The sequence below is a fragment of the Lagopus muta genome, chromosome 3, assembly GCF_023343835.1.
Source record: "Lagopus muta isolate bLagMut1 chromosome 3, bLagMut1 primary, whole genome shotgun sequence".
In the NCBI taxonomy this organism is placed as follows: Eukaryota; Metazoa; Chordata; class Aves; order Galliformes; family Phasianidae; genus Lagopus; species Lagopus muta.
This window is the reverse complement of record NC_064435.1, coordinates 90,137,694-90,160,999: the sequence shown is the minus strand read 5'-3', so window position 1 is coordinate 90,160,999 and position 23,306 is coordinate 90,137,694. Positions and strand designations below refer to the sequence as shown.

Sequence of the window (23,306 nt, the reverse complement as noted above, 5' to 3'; positions counted from 1 at the left end):
CCACACAATAAAGATTTTAACTAGCTGTTCATTCTCCAGTACTTTAACACGAGAAAATGAGCACACAGATAAGGAGGTCAGTCTACAAACTTAATTGGGTCAGTCAGTCATGTCGTTTATCCTGGAATCAAGTCCTTAGAAAGGTTTGCAGAAGGCCAGATACATGTACATGGGAGATGCAAGTGATATTGGCAGAATTCAAACATCCTCCTCCATCCCACAGCTCACCCACAAATAGACTAGGAGTCTCAAATCTCTTCCCAGACCAGATTCCTTCATATACTGAAGGAACACCACTGAACACTTGCATCTCAACAGGTAGAGAGTTCTCAATTTTCTCTCTCATTTTACACTGTTTTCAATCTTATCTTTAAACAAATGTTTTTAAAACATTCAAAATATGCTTTTAGGAAAAATGTTTTATGTCGATGTCTATTTTTTACTTTTTTTGTTATGCAAATTAATGTGGTTTTCACTGTCAATTCCTGATGAATATATCTTCAAAGATGTAATTACTGTTTGCTGTGTTCTGGGTATTTACTCGTAATTTGCAGTCTCAATAATGAACAGCTTATTCTGAGATGATTTGGCAGAAGACAAAGTACACTGCACAGATGAGTTAACACAGAGTCCTTCCACTGAGGACTAGAAAAGTAAAGTCCTCTATGCTGAGAGGAACATCAGAATCAAGAGAGAACAACATACACCTTCCCCTTTCATCACATCTGTTAAGAGATAGCTACAAATGGAAGAGCATCCCTAGCATCTCAAATTTCTTGACATGATCAGTGCTTCGATGCTGTACAAAAATCTCAATATTAAATCTAAGAAATTATAAATGAGATACCTGTGAGTAGGAGTTTATAATATGACTCTGAATTTCATCCATTGTATCTGTTCCATAGGACACGGTGCCAAGGTGGAGGCGCTTAAATATCATTTCATTCTGTGTGAGTGTTCCTGTAATAAAGAAGAAGAGGTTTACAAAGCAGCAAAAAAAGATACCTACAAGGCTAGAAGAAAAAAACAAACTTTTTTTTTTTAAAAGAGCAAATCATGAGTTAGCATCAGTTTCATTAATAAAAATGTCTGTGAAGAAAGATCAGTGTTAGTCGTACGAAACTGAAGAAATCCCTGGTTCAGTCTTCAAGCTGATTCTGCCAACAGAACTAAACACAGAAACAGATGAAAATATTTTCCCCAGTAAAAACAGAGAAAATGCAGTGTATGAATAGTGACTCTCAAGCACCAATGCAATTTTATACCATCAGAAATACTAAAGGGAAAAAAAACTAAAACACGTACAAAAATCCAGCACCTTACGTACAAAATCAGATATGATGGCAAACAGGCATGCTCAGTGTTATCCAGAGCAAGTCATTAAAAACTAACATCACTTCCAAATTTGACTTATTTGCTTCCAAGCAGAACAGGCCAGAATGGATGAAATCAGTGTTTTCAGAACTCAATCCCCATTTGTGAGAAAGTACACAAGTCACAGCTTGGCACTTTGCATCTACCTCAGCCAACACATCACACTGCTGCATTTGGAAAAGCTCTAACCGAGGACTGGAGGTTCAGACTTCCTTGATGAAGCCCATGAGGCAAAAAGGTCACTGTTGTCTGGCTTCCCATGGGATGCTTAAGGAAGATAATTCTGATAATGATCCTTCTTAAAGGTTGGTCTATCGGTACTCAAAGAAAGTGAAATTGATTAGCACAAAGCTTTGGGTTCTCCAAAAAAATAAAGATGACTACATCCTAACGATAAAAACAAACATACACATGATGCTAGAGTGCCATACTTGAAGCCCCTACAATATTTTTAACAGAGAGCATATGACAGTTACCTACAAATAAGAGCTGCAGACATGTCTTCATCACAGTTTGCCTAAGGACATAAGACACAGGAAAAGAAAAGGCAAAAAGCACAATTTCTGCTATAATTACTATATGGAAAAAAAACAAAGAAACAGTTTGGTCAGTTAGCATCCAGTTTATGCATCTAACAGGGCTAGAATCATTAGTGATATTCAGAGATTCAACGAGGCTGTAAAAGTCATGTCTTTTTCAGCTACACTTGATCTGTCTGCCACTCCTGCATTCTGGTAATAGCTGTGTGGTTACCTTCATCCCATTTTTGCATCAACAGGCTGCAGTATCAGAACACGTCTTACCGTATTACAATACTAGCATGAGGTTATCATTCCAAATACATTCCCTTTTCCGCCCTTATCATTAAGAACTGATACTTCACATTCACTTTTCCTTACACGTTGTTTAGAATTTTTTACTATAGTCATGTCATTTGAATTCTGAAAAATGTTTAAAATAAGGTTTATCTGAAACGCATGTGTTCTACACAAAACATGTAGCACCATAAAATTGCACTTGATAAGTAGAATATTCCCAGATCTGGAAAGCAGCCCACGAAGACAAGGTTCTTCATCTCCAGAATTAGCAAGTCAGAAGCTTTAGGTTACTTCTGTACAAGGGATAAGACTATTTTGTGTTTATAGTAATCATGCAAAACCATGAGGAATTACTTTTTTGCTTTCACAAGTTCTATTTTTACTCAAAGAACTTCTGTTACTTTTGATGATATTTGTGATGTAACTGTGGACTAAAAAAAATAGAACAAAATAAAACAGTCTGCAGTTTGACGTGGAAGTTTCCCCTTGCAAACACGAGGAACTAAAATCTCAATTTAGGACAAAAAAAAATCCATAACCAAAACAAAAAGCCCAAATATTCCCTTTGTTCAATAATGTTATTTGGAAATTTCTTGCAATAAAATTTGCATAACGTTTGTTACTTTCCAGGAAGGCTAAGATATTCTCACTGCCCTTAGCTTTGCCAAGCCTTTGAATTAAAATAAACGCTCCCCAGGGGCCGTGAAACTAAATGCCACTCAAAAGCTGAGACAGCAGCCAAACCTGTTTCCCACTCGTTCTGTAACTGCTGCTCGGGAAAACTGAGAGGAAACAAAATTGGCCCTATGATTATTATATGGAGAGAGATCATTTCTTCTGACATCACTAGATCAGTTCAACTCCAAATCACGCCCAGGGAGAGAACCGTAGATAGATGGAAGAATTTGTGTAATTCCCTCCCACCTCAGCAAGCAGAGGAGAAAAGCTTTTGAGCTGAAAAGCAGGGATTTTTCTATCTTAAAAGAACTGTGAACCAATGGTGGAGGTTCAGGAAAAATGGATGAGAGTCAACAGCACATAAAGACATAAGCTTAAACACTAGCAACCCTGATTTAAGTTTTGAATCTTATACATTACTTAAGGTCAGCATCCTTCCATTTTAGCAGCTACAGTGACAGGAAACATCTATGGCAGACAAAAGCGAGCTGCAAACATATCAGTACCTGCTATTCACAATTCTAACCAATAGAATAAAAACCACAGAAACAATTACTTTTTGCTCATGGATTTTCAAGACTAGCCTTAGGCTTTCAACAATAGCCACGACAGATCTGAGGCTTTGTTAGACAAACGTAGGTAGCAGCACTTATGAATGCATAAATCCCCCAGATTAAAAATAAAAATATTCCACTAATCAAAATGGAAGTCTAAAGCCTTCCTGTGCATGAAAATTAAGGCTTCGTTTCTACTTCATTCTCCTAATGAACAGAACACCAGAAAGGACAAAAATATTCCCACTTATACAATCAAAATATTTCATAATGCCAATCAGACGTTACTACTTCAGAAGCTCTTAAATTTTTGTCTTCTGGAACAAAACTAACAAGCAGTTCCTTGACAAAACAACACAACTTCTACTTTATCCACTAATATGGAAGCCCTTCAATCATCTAGAAGTAGATTTTCTTATGTAGCCCAACGTAGGAATGAAAAAGGACACCAAAAGAAGCCATCTTTCTAGTCTGCTCAAGGCGATAAAAGCACTTATGAACAATATGAGAGCTTTCCATTTTTAATAATGCTTTTTTATCACCTACTTATTGACACCATGCTTTCAGGATGCTGCTAATACAAAGAGTTATCAGATAAACAAAGCTGTTTTAGAAAAGCTTCCAGAAATTATGCTAGTCATTGTATGACCTACTACTAATACAACAGGTTAACAAACTTTGCTCTGGAATGCTGTGAGTTATTTCACCAGGAAAATACCCTGACAAAAAGTTAGCATATAATTGCTGAAGAAAAAATTAGCACGTTCTTTAATGAAACCAACAGCATTTATTTATTTTTTTATTTATTTTTTTTAGTCTAAAATTGTATCATTAAACACAGAGTAAAGCAGGCAAAGAGGAAATTAATTTCTAAGGAAAAAGTCCTGAAGGCATCATTCCCTGAGTGGCAACAGATGTGATTCACAACAGAGCAGTAGAGTATTTTTTTTTGGAGAAGTAAATGCAGATCTTTCTCAACCTACATTGCTAGATGGTAATTGAGACTAATACCAACAGTCTAAAAAGGACAAAATAAAAGAGCAGGAGAATATGTACAACAGAAGAATTAATAACTTTATCAGAAATTGAGAAAGTGAAGAATCTGCCACAGAATAGGTTCTCTACTTCAACCACTTGCTTAAGCAGATAAAATGTCAGTGTAAATTTGAACACTTGTTTAGAAACTCTAAGATAAATCCAGTTCATGACTTTTAATGAAGAAATTGTTGGCAACAATCCGGAGACAAATATGCCTTCTATAAAACCTGGAAAACATATGGTAAGAATACAGAAAGAAAATGAAAGAGCTCATCTTAAAAACATCCGCAGAGTATGTCTGCTCACTCAGCTGCTCCACTTGTGAACAGGCCACAGACACAACAACCATAAAACCTCCAGCCAAACCACAGGATAACCTGCAGTCCACTAAGAATGAGGGCAAGGAGCTGAGGTTTGCTTATCCTGAGCAGATGTAAGAGTACTTGTACCATTGATAAAGTCATAAATAGCAGTAGCTATTTCCTCTCTGCCTTTTGCCTCCTGCCTGTTAAATCACATACAAATTATAGCAATATTTCAGAGAATATATCCGTGTTCATTGGATACACAATGGATTTTCAGTAAATGATTCTGCAACAAAGTAAAGATTCCTTAGAATGATATGAGTGCATGTCTTGAAGCTTCCTACACTCCACATTTCCTTTAATTCCTCTCTCAGTGGCAGCTTATGTTGAACAGAAAAATAATTGTATACCTCAAAATATTAATTTTCAGAAATAATTAGTGAAATAATTACTCAAATAGTGCTTTACATCAGGTATATTTAATGAAAATGCCTATAGACACCAAGTTCTAACTAGTTTTTTCTCAGAAAATCAAAAGTCCCATTGCTCTGTGCATCTGCTAAAGTATTATATCTGACCAGTATCCCATTTGGTCCAAACACCCACTAAAATGCTAATTACTGAACGCAAATACAAGTCTGTGCACTGGTAAATAACTATGCTTGCAACACTGCACACATTTGTTATAGCTGAATAGAAGCATAGAATGCTTGGGGTTGGAAGGGATCTTTAAGATCATCTAGTTCCAACCCCCCTGCTATAGGCAGGGACACACTAATACCAGCTGAATAGTTGTGAACGGCAGGAGGCTTCCCATCCCAAATCCTAAGCAACAAAAATGTTCAGAAATACTGTCAAATATCTTCTTTTTCTTTTCTTTTCTGTCAGACTTAGAATCTTTTTGTGCACTGGGGAAGATATCATGCCCAGCCACCCTTGGAAACACTGGAAAATAGCCCTCCCTCTATCTGCACCCCCCACCACACACACAACCCCATAACAGATGACTCCTTTCTGTCAAACTTATATGTGATTCAAGTCCAAACAACATGGCATTTTGGGTAATGGATGCTATAATTAAAATGTGAGTCCTAAAAAACCTGTTGTTTTAGTGGGTGTTTTTAGTAATGGCTTTGTTCTACACGAAGATAAAAACTCCCTAACAAAGGAATTAATGTATTGCTTTAATAGGCTGCACCCTGAGTTAAGTTTTAAAATTTATGAGTTCTCTGCAGCATTGTTCTTTAAACAATGGCATTGTCAAACGCAACCAGTGAGAAGATTAAAGTTCTCCCACCAGATTAAGTACAAATTATCTGTCCTCCTGTTTCAGCATCATTTGTTCATTTATCACATAACGTCTAGTATTTCTGGTCAGTGTCAATATGCTCTGCATCCTTGCAGTTAACAGATGTCTTCTCTCGTCGAATGAATTACTTTATGTTTCACGCACTGGTGGCCGCAGATGTGTCACTATAGCAACATCATTAATTTCAGATCTTACCGGAAACATGCACTCCAATCAAACCTAATTATACCACATTGCTTTCTTGTCCCACAATAAGGAAACTATAATGCAATTATTGGGATAGTTCATTTTCTATTCTACTGTGGCAAATGAGAGAGCCACTGTGATGGACGCTTCTTGTCAAAAAGCTTATTGATGAAGCACAAACCCAATTTACAATCATACAAAGGACTACCTTGCAATTATGTTAGTAAGGCAACGCTCCTTAGACTCAACAGCTAATTCTCAATCATTTCCAGTGAAGCTTGGACCACAGTATAAGATTTGTGCAGACTGCTCTCTGCATTTCCTTTCAATATTGAGAAAATTTTCACTTGTTTATATCTAACTGGATGAGTCTTTTAGCCCTTCGTAATAGCACCCACATGGATGGACAGATACAAAACTAGCTCTCTCCTCTCTGTTTTGAACAGGCAAGCGTACAGAATCAACTGGAAATTCCAAAGAGAAGGCTTTGAAACCTGCTCTCATGAACAGCGTATAATCATGCAATGGCAATTCTGGATTGACTGCACAGAATCTGTTCATTACGTAGCAGCACGCTTCATGTTTATGATAAAATGCAGAGTAAGACCAAATATATTAGGGAAAGGAAAAGGAAAAAAGCTGATAATATACTCAGGTAAAGTGCACGTCGGTGTCATGTTTGCCTACATTTAAAATGTTTAAAAATTTTAGACAATTAGGACATTTTAGACAATTTAGAGCAATGCTTTGCATCACGGTCTCAGGAAGAGCAGAAGTCTGCAAGGCCACAATTAGTTTTCTGAAGTTTGTCAGGTCTATGAGACTCCAGGCTTATTTTCACTTACAGAACAAAAGTGACTGCAAGTGGCACCATGCAGCCTGAAAAAAGCAAAAAACCATTGGTAGAAAACTGGGCTGTTTCTCTTTCTATAAAGAAGTCTACAGTATGTTTCCTTTCAAGATATTAAAAATGCAACAGAAATGTAACAGTATTTTTGCTTTAAATAATTCAGTTCCACTGAATTTTATGTTAATGGAAAATCCTTTTTTTTTTTGTATGGGAGAGTAGTTATATTTTTAATTACTGTTGTATTAGGTTAAGTTTATCAGATAAAGCTGCTGCACCTCTTTTTTAAACTAGTTAGTAGGTATGTACAAAGCCTTGAGGAAAAGAACACAGTTTAGTGATCCTTGAGCTTCAGAATATAAACTGATTACCAGACAGGGTGAAAATATAACTCCTTCATTTCTATGGTATGACTTCAGGACTGTAGAGTTGACTGAACAGTTAGTTTCTTAAGATTGTCAATGCAACCTAAGTGTAAGCAGACAACTCATACAGATCATACACATGATCAGACACTCATACAACTAATACATGAATCATAGCTCTAGATTGAAATGGAAACTGCATTCTGTATCAGAAAAGCTGACCCTTGTTTTTGCTCAGCAAGTAGAATTCATTCACCCAAAGCGCCATGTACTGCATTGTTTTGAGGCTTCACCACATTTTTTTTTTGCCTTTTCCCAAACATATGCTGTAAATTACATATTTCCAGACTATGATGAGACAGTGCTCCTAAAGTTACATAAATTATCACAATAAAGGGTGCAATTAAAATCAACAAGCAGTTTCAAACAGCACAGAAATCATTAGCTAATTGAAATAAAACTTGCTAAAAGAATTGTTCACTTGCTTTGAAGAATTACCACGCTGTAATTGAGAATACTTTTCTACATGTTAAGAAAGATGGCAGTTGTCTTTATCTTTTAACAAATGGAAGAACAGCATTCAGCAGCATACAAGGTTACGTAGCTATCCATAGGAAAAGAGGAAAATGTATTTGCAAGGATGCCTATATATGCCTATATACACGTTTCATTTCAAAATATGCACTAGAGGATCCACTCAGCAAGAGAGGGAATGTGGACTCATTTCAAGCAGAACGATTTAAAGTGGGTATTATGCTTTCTGTACAACAGAAGGCAAACCTCTCCGGAAACTTTCTCACAATGAAGAAGTAGATTTTATTTGAAACTGCAAAAACATTCCTTCAGCTGTTTGAGAAACAACTCTCTCCTTCCAAAGGTAGCTCAACTCAGCTTCTTTAATAAAGAATACAGCTACCTGAACTGATTTGCTGAAGCTCAGTTAAAAAGAACAAAAAAATCCCCCAAAAACAAACAAGCAAAAAGCAAAACAACAGTGTAGAAAAAATACTGCATTTGCTAAAGCATAATGCATTCTATTTATTATGATATTTTCTAAAATAAACTTTAGGAATCTCTCAATATTTCCAAGGTTTAAGAGCATGGTAAGACTGTAACAAATTCCAGTTACAGCAGTATAGAATGCAGAACAAACTTACCTCTGATCCCAGTAGGGACTGGGGTTTTCAGTACACGAGGTCAGGTGTAGTAATACACTATAGTTAAGAAGATGAAATCATACAAATTGGCCTTTGTAAAGCATGCAGCATCTAATTTCATGGGAATAACTAGTGTAATTTGAGATGATGATTTTATTAAATGAATTTTGGAAATGAGTTGCCCTGTTGGAAGCCATTATTAACTGCAGCTATCATACAGTACTGCAATAGCAATAAGAAGCAGAATAAAGGAGCATCCTATGTGCTAATTCAGTCTTTTCAAAGTAGGAGAGCTGTTAATTTATGGTACTCTTAATAATGCCTTCAAATATCCTGTTAATGCCAGAGTTTTCCCACCAGAATAAAACAGGGAAGTACCAAATACAGACTTTCATGAGTAAGTAACAGCCTAACTAAGCTAATGGGCACTGGTACAACAAAACCCTCCAGCACATGATTAACATTTTACTGAAAAAATAAAAATCAGCACTCTAAATCTACTCTTACGTTAACATTTCAGATAAGAATAAAGCTTAGAAATTCTATAAAAGCCATCATATTTCAGAATTGCAACTTGATATACCTGTTTTATCCGTTAGCAAATAAACCAATCGTCCCAGCTCTTCTGGTATGGTGCTAGTTCGAACAACTGTTCCAGGAATGTTGTCATCTTTCATAATCATCCATCCATAGGCTGCCTTACCCATGTCCAAGTTCACACGTAAACTGCAAAGGAAATGTATACCATAATCAGTGTGAATATTAGGCAAAGTGTAATTTAAAACCATAACAACAATACTGAAAACTGCTTTTAGAGTTCTCAATGAAAAGGTCTTAAAAGTACAAGCAGCAAACATTTTGGAACATCACTGTTATCTGTTTGTAGGATACACAGTACGTTAGAAACTCATGTTGCATTTCAGACTTCTAGAAAATACTGCAATGCAAAACAAGTTGATACCATGCCTTCTACATGAGACAGCATCAACTATTTTTGGAGGTTGTTGTACCTACACTACTACAGTTACACACATGAGAGTGTTACACATTTTATCAACAGGATCAGATTCTGCTGGTCAAAACTGAACAAACTTGTAAAAATGTAAAATATGACTGTTTTCCTTTCAGAAAGTACACATAAATTTGTCAACTTTCTCTCACTGCAACTAATCAGCAGTGTCTCTGTCCTTGCCAAAACGTAATTACAGAGGCTCTCAATTGCAAAATGAGAATAGTGCCCAAGCAGCGAAATCTACCTTCCTGTGACAGCATGTGTGCCAGAGTTGCTACTGCCAGCAGTAAAAAACAGCCTTTGAGTAGCTCTGTACTAGAAATTTGAGTTTGCAGCAAATTTTGCTAATTACAGAAGTACACAATCACAACAAGTATTTTTTTTTTCAATTTGTTCTGTGCCTGCATGATTTTTTAATACTTCCATGATTGTGAAGCACAAGAATTAATTGCCCTGGTCCCTAAGTCATTATACCCAAGTCTTCACTCACACTGGTCAGAGACAAATAACATTGCTCTTGCCCCAAATTAAATTTTCTAACTCAAAACCAGTTCATAGAATCACAGAATGGCCTGGGTTGCAAAGGAGCACAGTGCTCACCCAGTTCCAACCCCTGCTGTGTGCAGGTCACCAACCAGCAGACCAGGCTGCCCAGAGCCACATCCAGCCTGGCCTTGAATGCCTGCAGGGATGGGGCATCCACAGCCTCCTTGGGCAACCTGTGCCAGTGCCTCACCACCCTCTGGCTGAAAAACTTCCTCCTAATATCCAGCCTAAACCTCCCCTGTCTCAGTTTAAAGCCATTCCCCTTGTCCTATCATCGTCCACCCTCACACACAGCCGTTCCCCCTCCTGTTTCTACGCTCCCTCCAAGCACTGGAAGGCCACCATGAGGTCTCCCACAGCCTTCTCTTCTCCAAGCTGAACAAGCCCAGTTCCCTCAGCCTTTCCTCACAGCAGAGCTGCTCCAGCCCTCTGCTCATCTCAGTGCCTCCTCTGGACCCGCTCCCAGAGCTCCACGTCCTTCCTGTGCTGGGGGCCCCAGGCCTGGACGCAGCGCTGCAGATGGGGCCTCACAAGAGCCGAGCAGAGGGGGACGATCACCTCCCTCTCCCTGCTGGCCGCCCCTTTTTCATGCAGCCCAGCACACAGCTGGCCTTCCGGGCTGCAGGCGCACACTGCTGCCTCATGGCCAGCTTCTCGTCCACCAGGACCCCAAGTCCTTCTGCGCAGGGCTGCTCTCAAGGAGATCTGCCCCCAGTCTGTATCAATACCTGGGGTTGCCCCAGTCCAAGTGCAGCACCTTGCACTTGATCTTATTGAACCTCATTAGGTTCACATGGGCCCACTTGTCCGTTCTGACATTTCCCTCTTGTTCACCAAAATCATGCCACCACACCAGGAAGAAGACCGAGGACCAGGCACACATTCCTTTCTGTTGACCATACCAGAAATACAGAAAAGACAGATAAATGGTGGCAATGCAAACAACTTGTGGGCAGCCTGCCAAAGGTACAGGGCAGAGTCCCAAGTTTAATATCAGGTTTACGATAACACAACTCTCACAATTGTCCAAAGGTATTTCAAGGACAAAATCCTGCTAATGTACATCAGACCTTTTTTTATTATTATTATTTTTTTCCCTAAATAAAAATATTAACAGTAATTAAAAAAATGGGTTTGTTATACAGCATAACCAAAATTGCAGCTAGTTTTCATCTCTCCTCTTGCAATTGCAGTGACAGAGTGATTGTGAATTATCTGAGGTAACAGTGGAGATAAAAATCTGATTAAGAGAAATATATTTAACTAGAACAGTGGAAATATCCAGTTCATCCCTCCCTTGATCCATATCCCTCTCCTTGAATCCCAAACATCCATATCCCTCTCCTTGAATTTGTGCGGCAGAATAAAATGCATGTTGCAATAGAAGGAAGCCTTTTTGATAAAATATTACTGACCATTAAAGAAGTAAATACCATCTTGAATTACCTCTTATTAGGTCTAAAATCAGCAACAGGAAAATGTGCCTCTACTTGGTAAAGTATCCCAATTACTTCTGAAATAGCACATCTAACTTCAGACACAAATACATTAAAAAAATCAAGACAGACGACAGGAAGAGGACTCTATGAGGTACTTTTTAATGAAAATGTATAGTGTAACAGTACTGCAAGCCACAGCTTTACCTTTCCTTAGTCAATACAGAGCCAGCAACAAGCTACCTGCATTTGTCACATGTATTTTTTGTCAACTTGGAAACTCAGACAGAAAATACGAACCGTTGTCACCAGGCTACACACTGAGACATGTAACAGTCAACAAAAGAAATGACAGAAGATTTACTCCTGCTAGGGACAAGAATCTGCTAATTTGTCAAGTATGAAGGGCAATCTCTAACTCAAGAAGAAAAACAAGAACATACTTTAACGGTGGCTAGACATTTGCTCTAGCATGCATTCTATGTGAAGTATGAAAGCTCTCATGATCCCGTGCCAAAGAGATAGTTGGTCTATAAAGATTTCTTGCCTGGCCTACCAAGATAGTTATTCTGTGATGAAAGCTCTATTTAAGAGTGGCAACCTCAAGCACAATGCACACAGAGAGAAATCCACATGGCTGCTCTGCCAGTGGAGATTTCACTGCTTCAATGAGATCAAATCACAGAACTCTCAAAGCTTGACAGTGCAGTTTATATTTTCACTTGCACTTTCATAAGCGAGTGTGTTGCCTGATTTTGAATACATTCTGTATGATTTTAGTAATAATTTATCAAGTGTAGTTTGAAGGTAAGGAAAAAAAGATACCTTCTCTTCATAAGAAGTGAAGAAAAATCCGTAATTCAAAGCCTGGAAACATTTTAGGAATTACCCTATCTTTCTAGCATGCATTGCTAAGTGGAACAGAGTGAATCTGCAATTCACTCTGCAAATGCCTAAATAGCAACTGGCATCACTGGTCTCCAGAGGCCAGTGATATCTGCACAGTCTTCCATAGCAGCAAGAGCGCACACCTTCCCCCTGTGCTTGCTAAGTGATAAATTTACTAGATAGCATTGGCAAATCTTGTAAACTTATGGAGAATGTATTTCAAGCAGTGATTTTATTTAAAATCAAGTAATTAAATCATCTGAGTGATACTCGAGGAACGTAGAAACGGCCTTAACGATTCTCCAATTGGCGAGAGCCAATTAAAAAAAAGCTTATTGAGAAATGTGGGACACTCCAAGAAATTCCAGAACATCTGGAAAAAAAAACAAACTGAATAGCCGAATGTAACAGTTTTGAGCAGTCTGTCAAGGACTTGGTTTCTATACTCTGCTCCCTGTAAATTAAGAAATTCAAACTTTATATGGAAGCAAATTGTAGGGAGCCTCTCTATACTATGCTCCCTCCATACAAAAAAAAAGAAATCTAGGTGCAAAGGAAACATCAAAATACACTGTAAATATACTGTTTTCTTAAGGGCAAAACATTTCTTGAGATTGGGGTGTTCAAAATATCCTGTGCATAACTGATCTATTTTATAACCCATGAAGAGCTGGGCTAAGCTCTACATATTGATTTACTACTTTTTCTCCATTTTACTTAATTCCTTGCAGGCTACTGAATGCATACCTTGTCTTCCCAATTTTATTTATGACATTGCTTTTATGTTTATACTTCTAAAGTCTGACATGCTCCATCACCCACCACTCTACAGTCATATTCAGAATGCAGCATGGACAACCAGCTGATCCCTGGAGGATAAAAAAAGAAATGTTCCTCTTTCCATTAATTATAGGAGAGGATGTACAGGGATCAGTTAAATTCTGCTAACAGTTAGTCATTCCCTTCTGGTGATCTGCACCAAGCTTGTCTGGAGATGTAAACTTATTTTTACTGCATAGCTGGATTTTCCTTGTCCCGCAAACCAAAAAAACCAAAATCAAAGAAGTTCCATATTCAGAATCTTTCTGAATTCTCTAAAACCATCAATCAACTCAATCAACAGCTCTCATGCATGAATGCAGGTGTGCTTTGCCTTTCCCAGTCAATCCTACCCTCCCACGTTCAATTCCTTTACCTTTACAGCACAGTTCATTATTCACCTGATACAGCTATTTTAGAAATAAGGAGAGGACACAACACCTGGTGCTCCAGCTTCATTAGTCTTGCAATTTTAATTGCCAAGAGTTTACACTTCAAACACAGTCCTAAGAATAAGTTATTTCCATGCTTAGCTCTCCCAGAGGAAAGTAAGAAATGTAGTAATATCTGAACATCATCATGACTGGAGTTGTTAAATTTGCTGGCAGTCTAAGAAGCAGCTGTGTATATACACAATCTGAGCTGAAGAAAAATTGGTATAGGAATAGATAAACATAAAGTGGGAAAAAGTACTCTCTGTTGGATACTTGTCTCATCTTCTACGGTGGTATTTCTGCATTGCTTATTATCTTCCACATACAATTGAAGAACTGGATTAGGCTTATCCTAGAAATTATTTTTGCTTAAGAACCTTCCCTAAGTCCATTAGGACACGCAAATTGCTTTCCTAAGAATTCAAAATGAAAAAGAAGTTACTTTTTCAGTGGCACATAATGATTTGCCACTATAGAGTCAAATTTACATTGTATGCTCTTAGAATCATAGAATTGTTGGAGTTGGAAGGGACCTTTAAAGGTCATCTATTCCTGCAATCCCTTGCAATGAACTGGGACACCTACAGGTAGATCAGGTTACTCAGAGCCTCGTTCAGCCTGACCTTGAATGTCTCCAAGGATGGGGCATCCACCACTTCTCTGGGCAACCTGTTCCAGTGCCCCACTACCCTGATCATAAAAAAAATATATTTCCTTATGTCCAGTTTCAATCTCCCCTGCTCTAGTTTGAAACCTTTTCTCCTTGTCCTGTCACAGCAGACCCTGCTAAAGAGTCCATCCCCTTCTTTCTTATAACTTCACTTCAGATATTGAAAGGTTACTATAATGCTTCCCCAGAGCTTTCTCTTTTCCATACTGAACAGCCCCAGCTCTCTTAGCCTGTCCTTACAGGGGAGGTCTTCCATCCCTTGGCTCATTTCTGTGGCCTCTGGATGCACTCCAAAATGTCCACATCTCTCCTGTACTGAGGATTCCACATTGGGACGCAGTACTCAAGGTGAGTTGCTGGATGCAGAGCTGTTGCAACCGGTAACAAAGATATCTCTGTCTTTTATTAATTTTAAAAAGTTTGGACTTTTATTTACTATGGAATTTATTACTTTTATTTATTACAGAATAGCACAGTGAAAAACAAGTGATCATTCATACTCTTAGCTCAGTTTTCCCTTGCTGTCTTTGATGATGAAGAGTATCTTTAAGTATACCTCACCCACCACTTGAGTGTAGCTCGTTTAGCCTCTACACATGAATTGTTTGCTTAATATTAAATAATCAAAGGGTGGCAACGACAACACAACCCAAACAACATCATAATGCAAACAGAAAGGGAATTATGGCAATGATAGTGTTCGGAGAAGTATCACAACATTGAAACATGGATGTGTAATAAAACCAGGAGCCACTCGCAGAATCACAGGATCAATTAAGTTAGAAAGAAAGACCACTAAGGTTATCTAGTCCAACCCTAAATTCATCTCTATCACGTCACTCAGTGAGACATCCACACTTTTCTTGACGACTTCCAGGGATGGTGACTATACCACCCCCCTGGGCAACTTCTTCCAATACCTCACCACTCTTTCAGAGAATAAATTTTTCCTAACAACTAACCTGAAACTGAAAAAGCCCTGCCAAAATTTGAAGCCATTACTTTTTGTCCTATTGCTAGGTACCTGGGAGAAGAGGCTGAGCCTCGCCTTGCTACAACCTCCTCTCAAGTAGTAATAGAGAGTCTTCCCTGAGCCTCCTCTTCTCCAAACTAAACAACCCCAGTTCCCTCAGCCTCTCCTCTTTAAGCCTTGTGCTCCAGACCCCCATGAGCACCACTGCCCTTGTCTGGACTTACTCCAGAGGGCCTCAATGAGGTGCCCAAAACTGAACACAGTGCTTGAGATGCGGCCTCACAAGTGCACAGCACAGGGGGACAATCGCCTCCCTAGTGCTGCTGACTGCACTATTTCTGATACAAGCCAGGATGCCATTGGCCTTCTTGGCCACCTGGGCACACTGCTGGCTCATGTTCAGCTGGCTGTCAGCTAACACCCACACATCATTTTCCTTTGTGCAGCTTTCCAGCCACTCCGTCCCAAGCCTCTCGCAACGCGTGGGGTTTTTGAAACCAGAATGCAGGACTCGGCACTGGATCTTGTTAAAGCTCATACAATTGGCCTCAGCCCATCAATCCAGCCTGTCCAGATCCCTCGGTAGGGATTTCCTACCCTCAGGCAGATGGACAGTTCCTCCCAACTTGGTGTCATCGGCAAACTTACTCAGGCTGCACTTAATCCCCTTGCCCAGATCATCAGTAAAGATGAGTCAACATAATAACAATAGAGTCAGCCCCAGTACTGACCCCTGAGCAACACCACTATGTGTGTGGTTGCCAGCTGGACTGGTCAAAGGAAACTGAAAGGAAATGGAAAGTCCACAAACTCCTGCAGATTTGCTGGAAACTTTTCTGCATCGTCACAACAAAACCAGCTGCTCTTAAAACAGAAAGTACCATAAAGTACAAGTCCTTAAGACTCTTACTGAGTATCAAACTGGTCAAACATGACATTTTGTTTCACACAGACATACACATACAAAAAGAAATGTGAGCAAAAGTCAGACAACTCAGGTAAGCTTAGGTTCAGAATGTAACGAAATTCTTTTTTTCTTTTTTTTTTATCTCCTATACTACATGGGTTTAAATATTTTGTACAAATCCCAGGGAACAGGTATAAAATTTAAGAGACAGCTGCTAACTGCGGGTAGTCACTGGACTGATGTATCTGAAAGATCCAGAGAACATGTAAAATTAATAGACACCTTAATCTAAACGCTGGGAATTTTAACAGAAGACAGTATTTCCATTTTGCAAAGGCAATACCCACTCAGAAAAAAAATAAAAATAAAATCATTTCAGAGTCAGTGTTCTAACTATTCTATCCACAGCGGACATGATTACACAGATGGATATTATTTCCTGTTCCAGTTTAGCTGCAGTTTGAATATACAGTACTCATGCTTAATGAATTAATTAATTCATGGCAAGTCTCTACTTGGTTACACCTCTTAAAAGTCTTGCCATTGCAAAAGTGCATTCAATCTAAATTAATCATAGCTGTAGTAAAAATAAAGCCAGTATTAGAGAAATTGAACATTTTCAGTGCTAAGGCAGTAAAGAAGTCAAATTCTAAAATACACCAAGCACTTCATTCAAATGCATGTTTCCTAAAACCACATTCTCAAATATACCAAGATTGTATCCTTATTAATACATTTATGCTAGCAAAGGATTAGATATCCTGATTACTCCAGCAAGATGAACATTATACAAAAAGAATACAACAGTATTGTTTTCTGGATAGTGATACCTCAAGAATCAGCAGATTTGTTGGCACCTTCTCCTTCAGCTTCCTGATAAGATCAATTTCCTTCACAATGAGCAGTGAGTATAAATTTCAGCAAAGCCACATTCAGTGAAATTAGACATCTGTGTTTTTCTTTCATTCTTATACATACCTGATGGGGATGATATAGGAAAACAGGAGGAGGAACCGGAAAAGGTTGCGATACCACGGGCCTACAAATCCTTGCAAGGTTACCATAACGACTGATAATGCAACTAAAGCCAAAAACAGTGCCTTGGTCAGTTGATTCAACTCCAAGTCCAGCAAGCCAACCTAAAGGAAGAAGTAAAAATCAGGTAAGTCATGAGTGTTGCTTTTTCTCATTGACTCGTTTGCAGTGCAAACAACTAGCTATTACCAGGTGGTTTTCTTTTGTACCAGCTAAAAAACCACACACTTGTAACAAATAACTACGTTTTGATAACTGAATTGATTGCTGTTCCCATGCTTGCATCTAATAGATGCCCCATGGCTCCAGAATCAATGTGAACCATCTCAGTCAGGCCATTTGAATGTCTTCATATTCAACATATGCATCCCCCTGTCCCCTGATCCAGGAGAGGAACAGAGCAAGGGAAGAAAAGAAGATGAAGAAGAACAGATGAACAGAAACAATTTCCTTCTGTCATGTATGCAGCAAAAATCCTAGCAGCGCATTTGACGTTTGTAGGGTGGCCACTGCTTGTTTACTGCATGGTAGAATCAAGAGTAAATGGACAAATACAGCTGAGCACTGTCCTGTCCATACAATGAGCATACTGTAACTTATAGTTATGTGCCCATACCAGTCTGCAAATCCAAACCCATCTCATCAAAACTGTTTCTGATTACATTCTGAATAACTGAAAGTTTTCTAAGTCAAAAATGGCATAACCATTTTCGAACCAAAACAGCAAAACAGAACTTCAACTTTTCCTGAGTCAAAAGATATTTAATGTAGAAATACCGCAGTGAAAACACTGAGTTGCTATATTTCATCCACTGTTTCCCATGAAGAAGTATTTCAAACTATGCAACTAAGACTCTCACCATTTCAATAATGCATACTGCAAGGTAAGTATTTATACCCCTCTTTTTGAGAAGTTCTTGTAGTCAGTAAAATATGTGGGAAAATTATGTCAAGAGCTTCCTAGGCCCCGTCCCAGATGCCCTTTTATCTCCAAGTCCCGCCAGTAAGACCAGTAAAACATAACCCTTCCTTAGATAACAAACCATTTAAATATAGTTCTTAAAAATGTCAGCAATCTTGCTTATACATGGGCGGTCCCTTCCCTAGAGAACCAGGCAGCTGAAGACCACAGCGGCTGATTTATCAGCTGCATTTAGAAAGCAGCACAACGAGGACAAATATCTTGCAATTTCCGCTGCTTCAACTACTACATAGTTTATGCTTGAATTATTGAGAAAAATAGGTTTTTGGATTAAAATGAAGAAAAATTAAGCCAGGGAAGTAGAGCATGTTTCAAAGCCCAGATCTTTTTGCGTTGACAAAGGCAGCCTAAGTTTCAGGCCTCGCTGAGGATCAGATGAAGTCATTATTCATTCAGTCAGGGAAAAAAGACTCAATTACCTCAACCTAAAGATGCTATCAATGAATGCAAAGTGCATATTTTACTCTATTCATCCAAATCCCATTAAAAAGTGAAAGGAATGATTTAATCTGGCCTTCCAGAGTTGGTCTTTTTTTTTGTAATAAAATAAAGAATCACTGTCTTGCAATATGCATAACCACTACCTCACACTTTTTTTTTCCCCCTGCATCATAGCAGTGAAAGCCTATCTTTCCCCTAACCCCAGTAACGCTCCCCCCCTTCACTCCCTGTAAAAACCACACCCCATAAGAGAAAGGAATAAAGAGCTTCTTTGGAAAGAATGCCACTTTTGGGACAGAAACATCAAGTGTAGTTCACTGCACACCGATACGTAGCTAATTCAAAGCATTAATACCTTTTCAATTAATGAAGACATGTACATTTATGTTTGGAATTAACAAAAGTGTTTCTGGAGGGGTATGAAGAGGATAAAAACTTGATGATGAAGATTTTTCATGGAACAAATCTCTTCTCCCAGAACATCTGCCTTTTTAATACAGAACATACTACTGCCCATACAGTTTTATCTTTTTTTTATCATTTACTATAGCAAGTGAAAGCAATTGCAAACCCCTGCTTAAAGTGGTAAACAAAAGAAGCTTTATTATAAGTGCATTCTTCTTTCCTCAAAAACTTGTTGTTATAATGTACTGAAATAAACTTAATTCTGTTTCCACTTAGACAACTTCTGCAATCTAACCAATGAAACTCTCAGATTGTCAATTTTTCAAGTAGAAATGCATTAATATTCTCTAAAATTCACCTCCATACTGACAAAGAACACGACTGAACTCTGTTGTTTTATCAAACCGTCTGCATACTGTATCATCCTATGGAAAACAATCACGACCAGAACAATTACGACTACACAAGGAACCGATGAGTTAAGAACTGGCGTAATTTTCCATATTGATTGCTATTTCTCATACTACCAATTTTTCTTCCACTTGTCATAACATTTGTTCTGTCTGAAACAACCGTGTGAACAAAATTACACACGGCTGGAAATTTTAATCTCCAAGGGGAAATTTGTACATAACGCCTAAAACAGCCACAGCAGTTTTGCAAAGGGGCTGCACGATCATAATGAACGCAGTAATTGCCTGTATCATCCAAAATGCTACTAATGGCAACAACTGCAAACCCATTTAGCTCCTTTTTAATTTATGTGGGAAATTTTAAATAGCTGACGGTACTCAGTAAAATAATGGCTAACAGCACCAGTACAAAGTATGGCGCTGTGTCTACTTGTACCAAATGCAAAAAAAAGCTACTAGTTTTTAAAATACAGCATTTGGAATCAGGAAATCATTAGGACACTGAGCTTTGTGCTGTGGACTACAGTGCTGAAATCATCATTCTATTAAAAAACAACCCACCTTAATTAGCAGAAGTTGAAAGCAACAACAAATCTTTCTGACTTCTGAATAGAACTTGCACAGCAATATTGCTACGGCTGCCCTAGGTGCTTAACTTCTAGGAATGGTTTTGTTCTGAACCTGTTATTGCAGTAACAGAACAAACTCTAACATCAGAAGGACACGACTTAGAAATTTAGGAAGATATATATCTTTAATGCTGGAATACTGAAATGCAAACTTTGATAATTAAATGATGCATTATTGACAGTAAAGATTTCTCACAAGGTCTAAACTGTAACTGAATTAACATGACTGCACTAAAGTGCACATGACACTTGCTGATACACTGTTGGTTTATTTTAAGCAAACAAACTAAAGCACCCTACTTAAGTACTAGCAAAGTATGAAGAGAGAACCGTGGCATCCCTGCCCTAAACTCCTCCCCAAGCATAATTTACTTTGGGTATCTGTCTGGTTCTGCACTGACAAACACCCCGCTGAACACAATGAAGCTGCATGGTACATCTGACTTTGGTTTCAGTTTGCACTCTGAACATCTAAATGCTCCTTGGCATTCCTTAAGAAATACTCTGAACTTTTACATTATTCAGACTGAATACTTGTCAATTATTTATGTTTTCATTCATTGCAATTAATCACAAATATTTTTTCTCTGGATAAGAAAATGGATTCAGAACACTTTTTCACTTTTTAAAAAACATGCATATAGATTAATATACACAGTTAGCTGCTTATATCTGAAGCTCTATGGCTTTTGTCCCCATCTGTTAAAATTCTTCTTATCATCCCTAGAAATAACAGATTACTAACTTGAGCTTAATGGTTGAATAAAAAAACCAAACCCATCACTATCTGTTTACCTTAATTTTTGACACTACAAATGTACATCAAATGTAGAATCAGCCAATGTTTCTTCTAACTCCTTATTTCTACAGGTGTTTCTGTGATTTGAACTCTTGGCTGCTCAGCAGTCTGAGTGCTCACACTGGGCTAGCACAACTATCATTCATAACAAGTACAAGTGAATTTGTGGTTAGAAAACATCTTTCCTTAGTTGCTTATACTCAGCTAATGGTATGACAAGTGTTTCCCTACAGGGATGCCTTGATCAATGTAAAAAAAAACGGTTTGTTATACTTTCATATCAGTAACTTACTCGTTCTTTTAAGCAGTAGATACAAAGTAGGAAAAGCAAAGCAAACAGTGAAACACAAAAACAGTGACCATTCAGTGAAAAATGTCACTTTCGCATGCTATTTCTTAGGCTGCTCTTCAAACTTCCTTATCACGTTTGGTTATGACAGCAAACATGCCCAAAGCTGAAAACACCTTTTTGAAGCACTGAAAACATCTTGTTTATTCCTTTTTGAGTCAGAGCAGTAATTGTGGTGCTGTGATGTCCAGGCAGGAGGGGGAATGTTCTACTTGGCTGAGTAGAACTGAAATAAACTTTAGCAATTCAGTTCACTCCAGTGGTTATACTAAAGCAATAACCAAGAAACGGTTCATTTGATTCCAATAACATTTTCTGTTTCCTTTAGCAGAAAAAAACATTATATATATATATACATTATATATATAATGCATTTCTCACACTAGCTTTACTACAACCCAATGTCACTTCAACCAAACTCAATTATTTGCACTATATTAATTCTGCAGGCTTCCAGAACAAGTCTTATAACATTTTTAAATTCACCCTTCTGACTTGCTTTCACTTACTTTAGCAAGCTATTCATAACCTCATATCTACTTTTGAAATAAACTGATTACTTTAGATAAACAATTCTATTCTGTATCAATGTATCAATTCTATATCAATAATGCTAAGAGAAAACTGGAACTCCAGCATTTGCTCCCTCTCTGCTTTCTCCAATCACCTATGCTGCACTGCCTTTTCCACAAATGCACACTGTCAGTATAAGCATCTCGTTTGATTACGGAAAGTGAAACTTCAGATTCCTCTCCAGATTGTGGTGGTGCTGTCTGCAGCTCAGTGCAGTACTACAGAACCTGTATATCAGATACATGCACATCTTCCCATAGACACTGAGCTGGGTTGTGCTCGTTTGGGCAAGTACTGGCACAGCTTCATAACATGCTCAGGTGTGCTTTCTCTTTCAAATGTGTTCTGACACACTAATGACACATGGTACCTGCAGTACAACGTTATGTTTCAGCAGACTAGAATGAGAAACTGAAGGCGACTCGTTCTTAATATTCACTGGACTATAAAATATCCCACTCACTCCTCATCAACACTTACACGGTTGGTCTACATTTAGCACTGTCCCACCATCTCTAAATGTCCTTCAACTCCTATCACTCTTTAAAATTAATCTATACATGTAACAATGAAGCTAAACTGCTGCACTTCCCTTATTTCAGTATTTTACTCTGATTTACTCAAGTCTAGAAAGGGAAAAGCGCTGAAGTTAAAGAAATGCCATGTGCAGTTTGGTCAGCAGAGGGGGCTCAAGACTGGCAGTAGCACCTGGTTTAAGCAGCTCAGGTGGTGCAGTGCAGTACCAGCTGTACCTTAAGGGGTGACCTGTATTTCTCTACAATCTTACCAGTCCAACACTATTTACCCCCTGAAATGCTTAATAATACCGAGATGTATTCTATCAATGCGGGTCAAATGGAAACACAGCATTTCTTCTAAGCAAAAAGTTTAGTATTTTGCATTCCTTCATGTAGTTACCATCTTCAGTCATCTGTGAACACTGTGTGACCATTCATTCTCCATCCTCACCTTGTATTTGTCACGCACAATAACAACGAATGAAGGCATCCACAGATGCAACTAAAAAACTGGAAATGTTAATGGCTTCTTATACACTGGCACATTCATACAGGAATTGTGTCTTAGTCAAATACTAGACTCTATTGCAAGCTATCAGCTGCAAACATTTTTTTCAAGATGCCCATTAATTTAGAATATTTCATTAATTTTAAGCCAACTGGTGATACTGCAGACCTCAACAACCAAAATAATTCTTACAATGAAACTGTTCAGCATCCACTTTTTTAATTTAAAACAAGCACAGTAACAGGTACTACTTCCTTGAAGAAAAAATGATTATAAAGGGGATTAAATAGAGACTTTACTTTGCATAAATGTTGGGAAGTCTTAGTATATCCATACAT

At 38.2% G+C, this 23,306-nt stretch overlaps 1 protein-coding gene across 3 annotated transcripts in view; it reads right to left on the bottom strand.

Moving 5' to 3' along the window:
• Positions 1-23,306, bottom strand: part of ATP9B (ATPase phospholipid transporting 9B (putative)) — a 158,286-nt gene that overhangs the window by 32,077 nt on the left and 102,903 nt on the right. For all 3 annotated transcript variants that reach the window (XM_048939056.1, XM_048939057.1, XM_048939059.1), the window contains exons 12-14: positions 17,295-17,455; positions 9,215-9,357; positions 848-960 (exon numbers count right to left, since the gene is read on the bottom strand). In XM_048939056.1, coding sequence (XP_048795013.1) covers positions 848-960; positions 9,215-9,357; positions 17,295-17,455 — 417 coding nt within the window. The remainder of the gene's footprint in view (positions 1-847; positions 961-9,214; positions 9,358-17,294; positions 17,456-23,306) is intronic.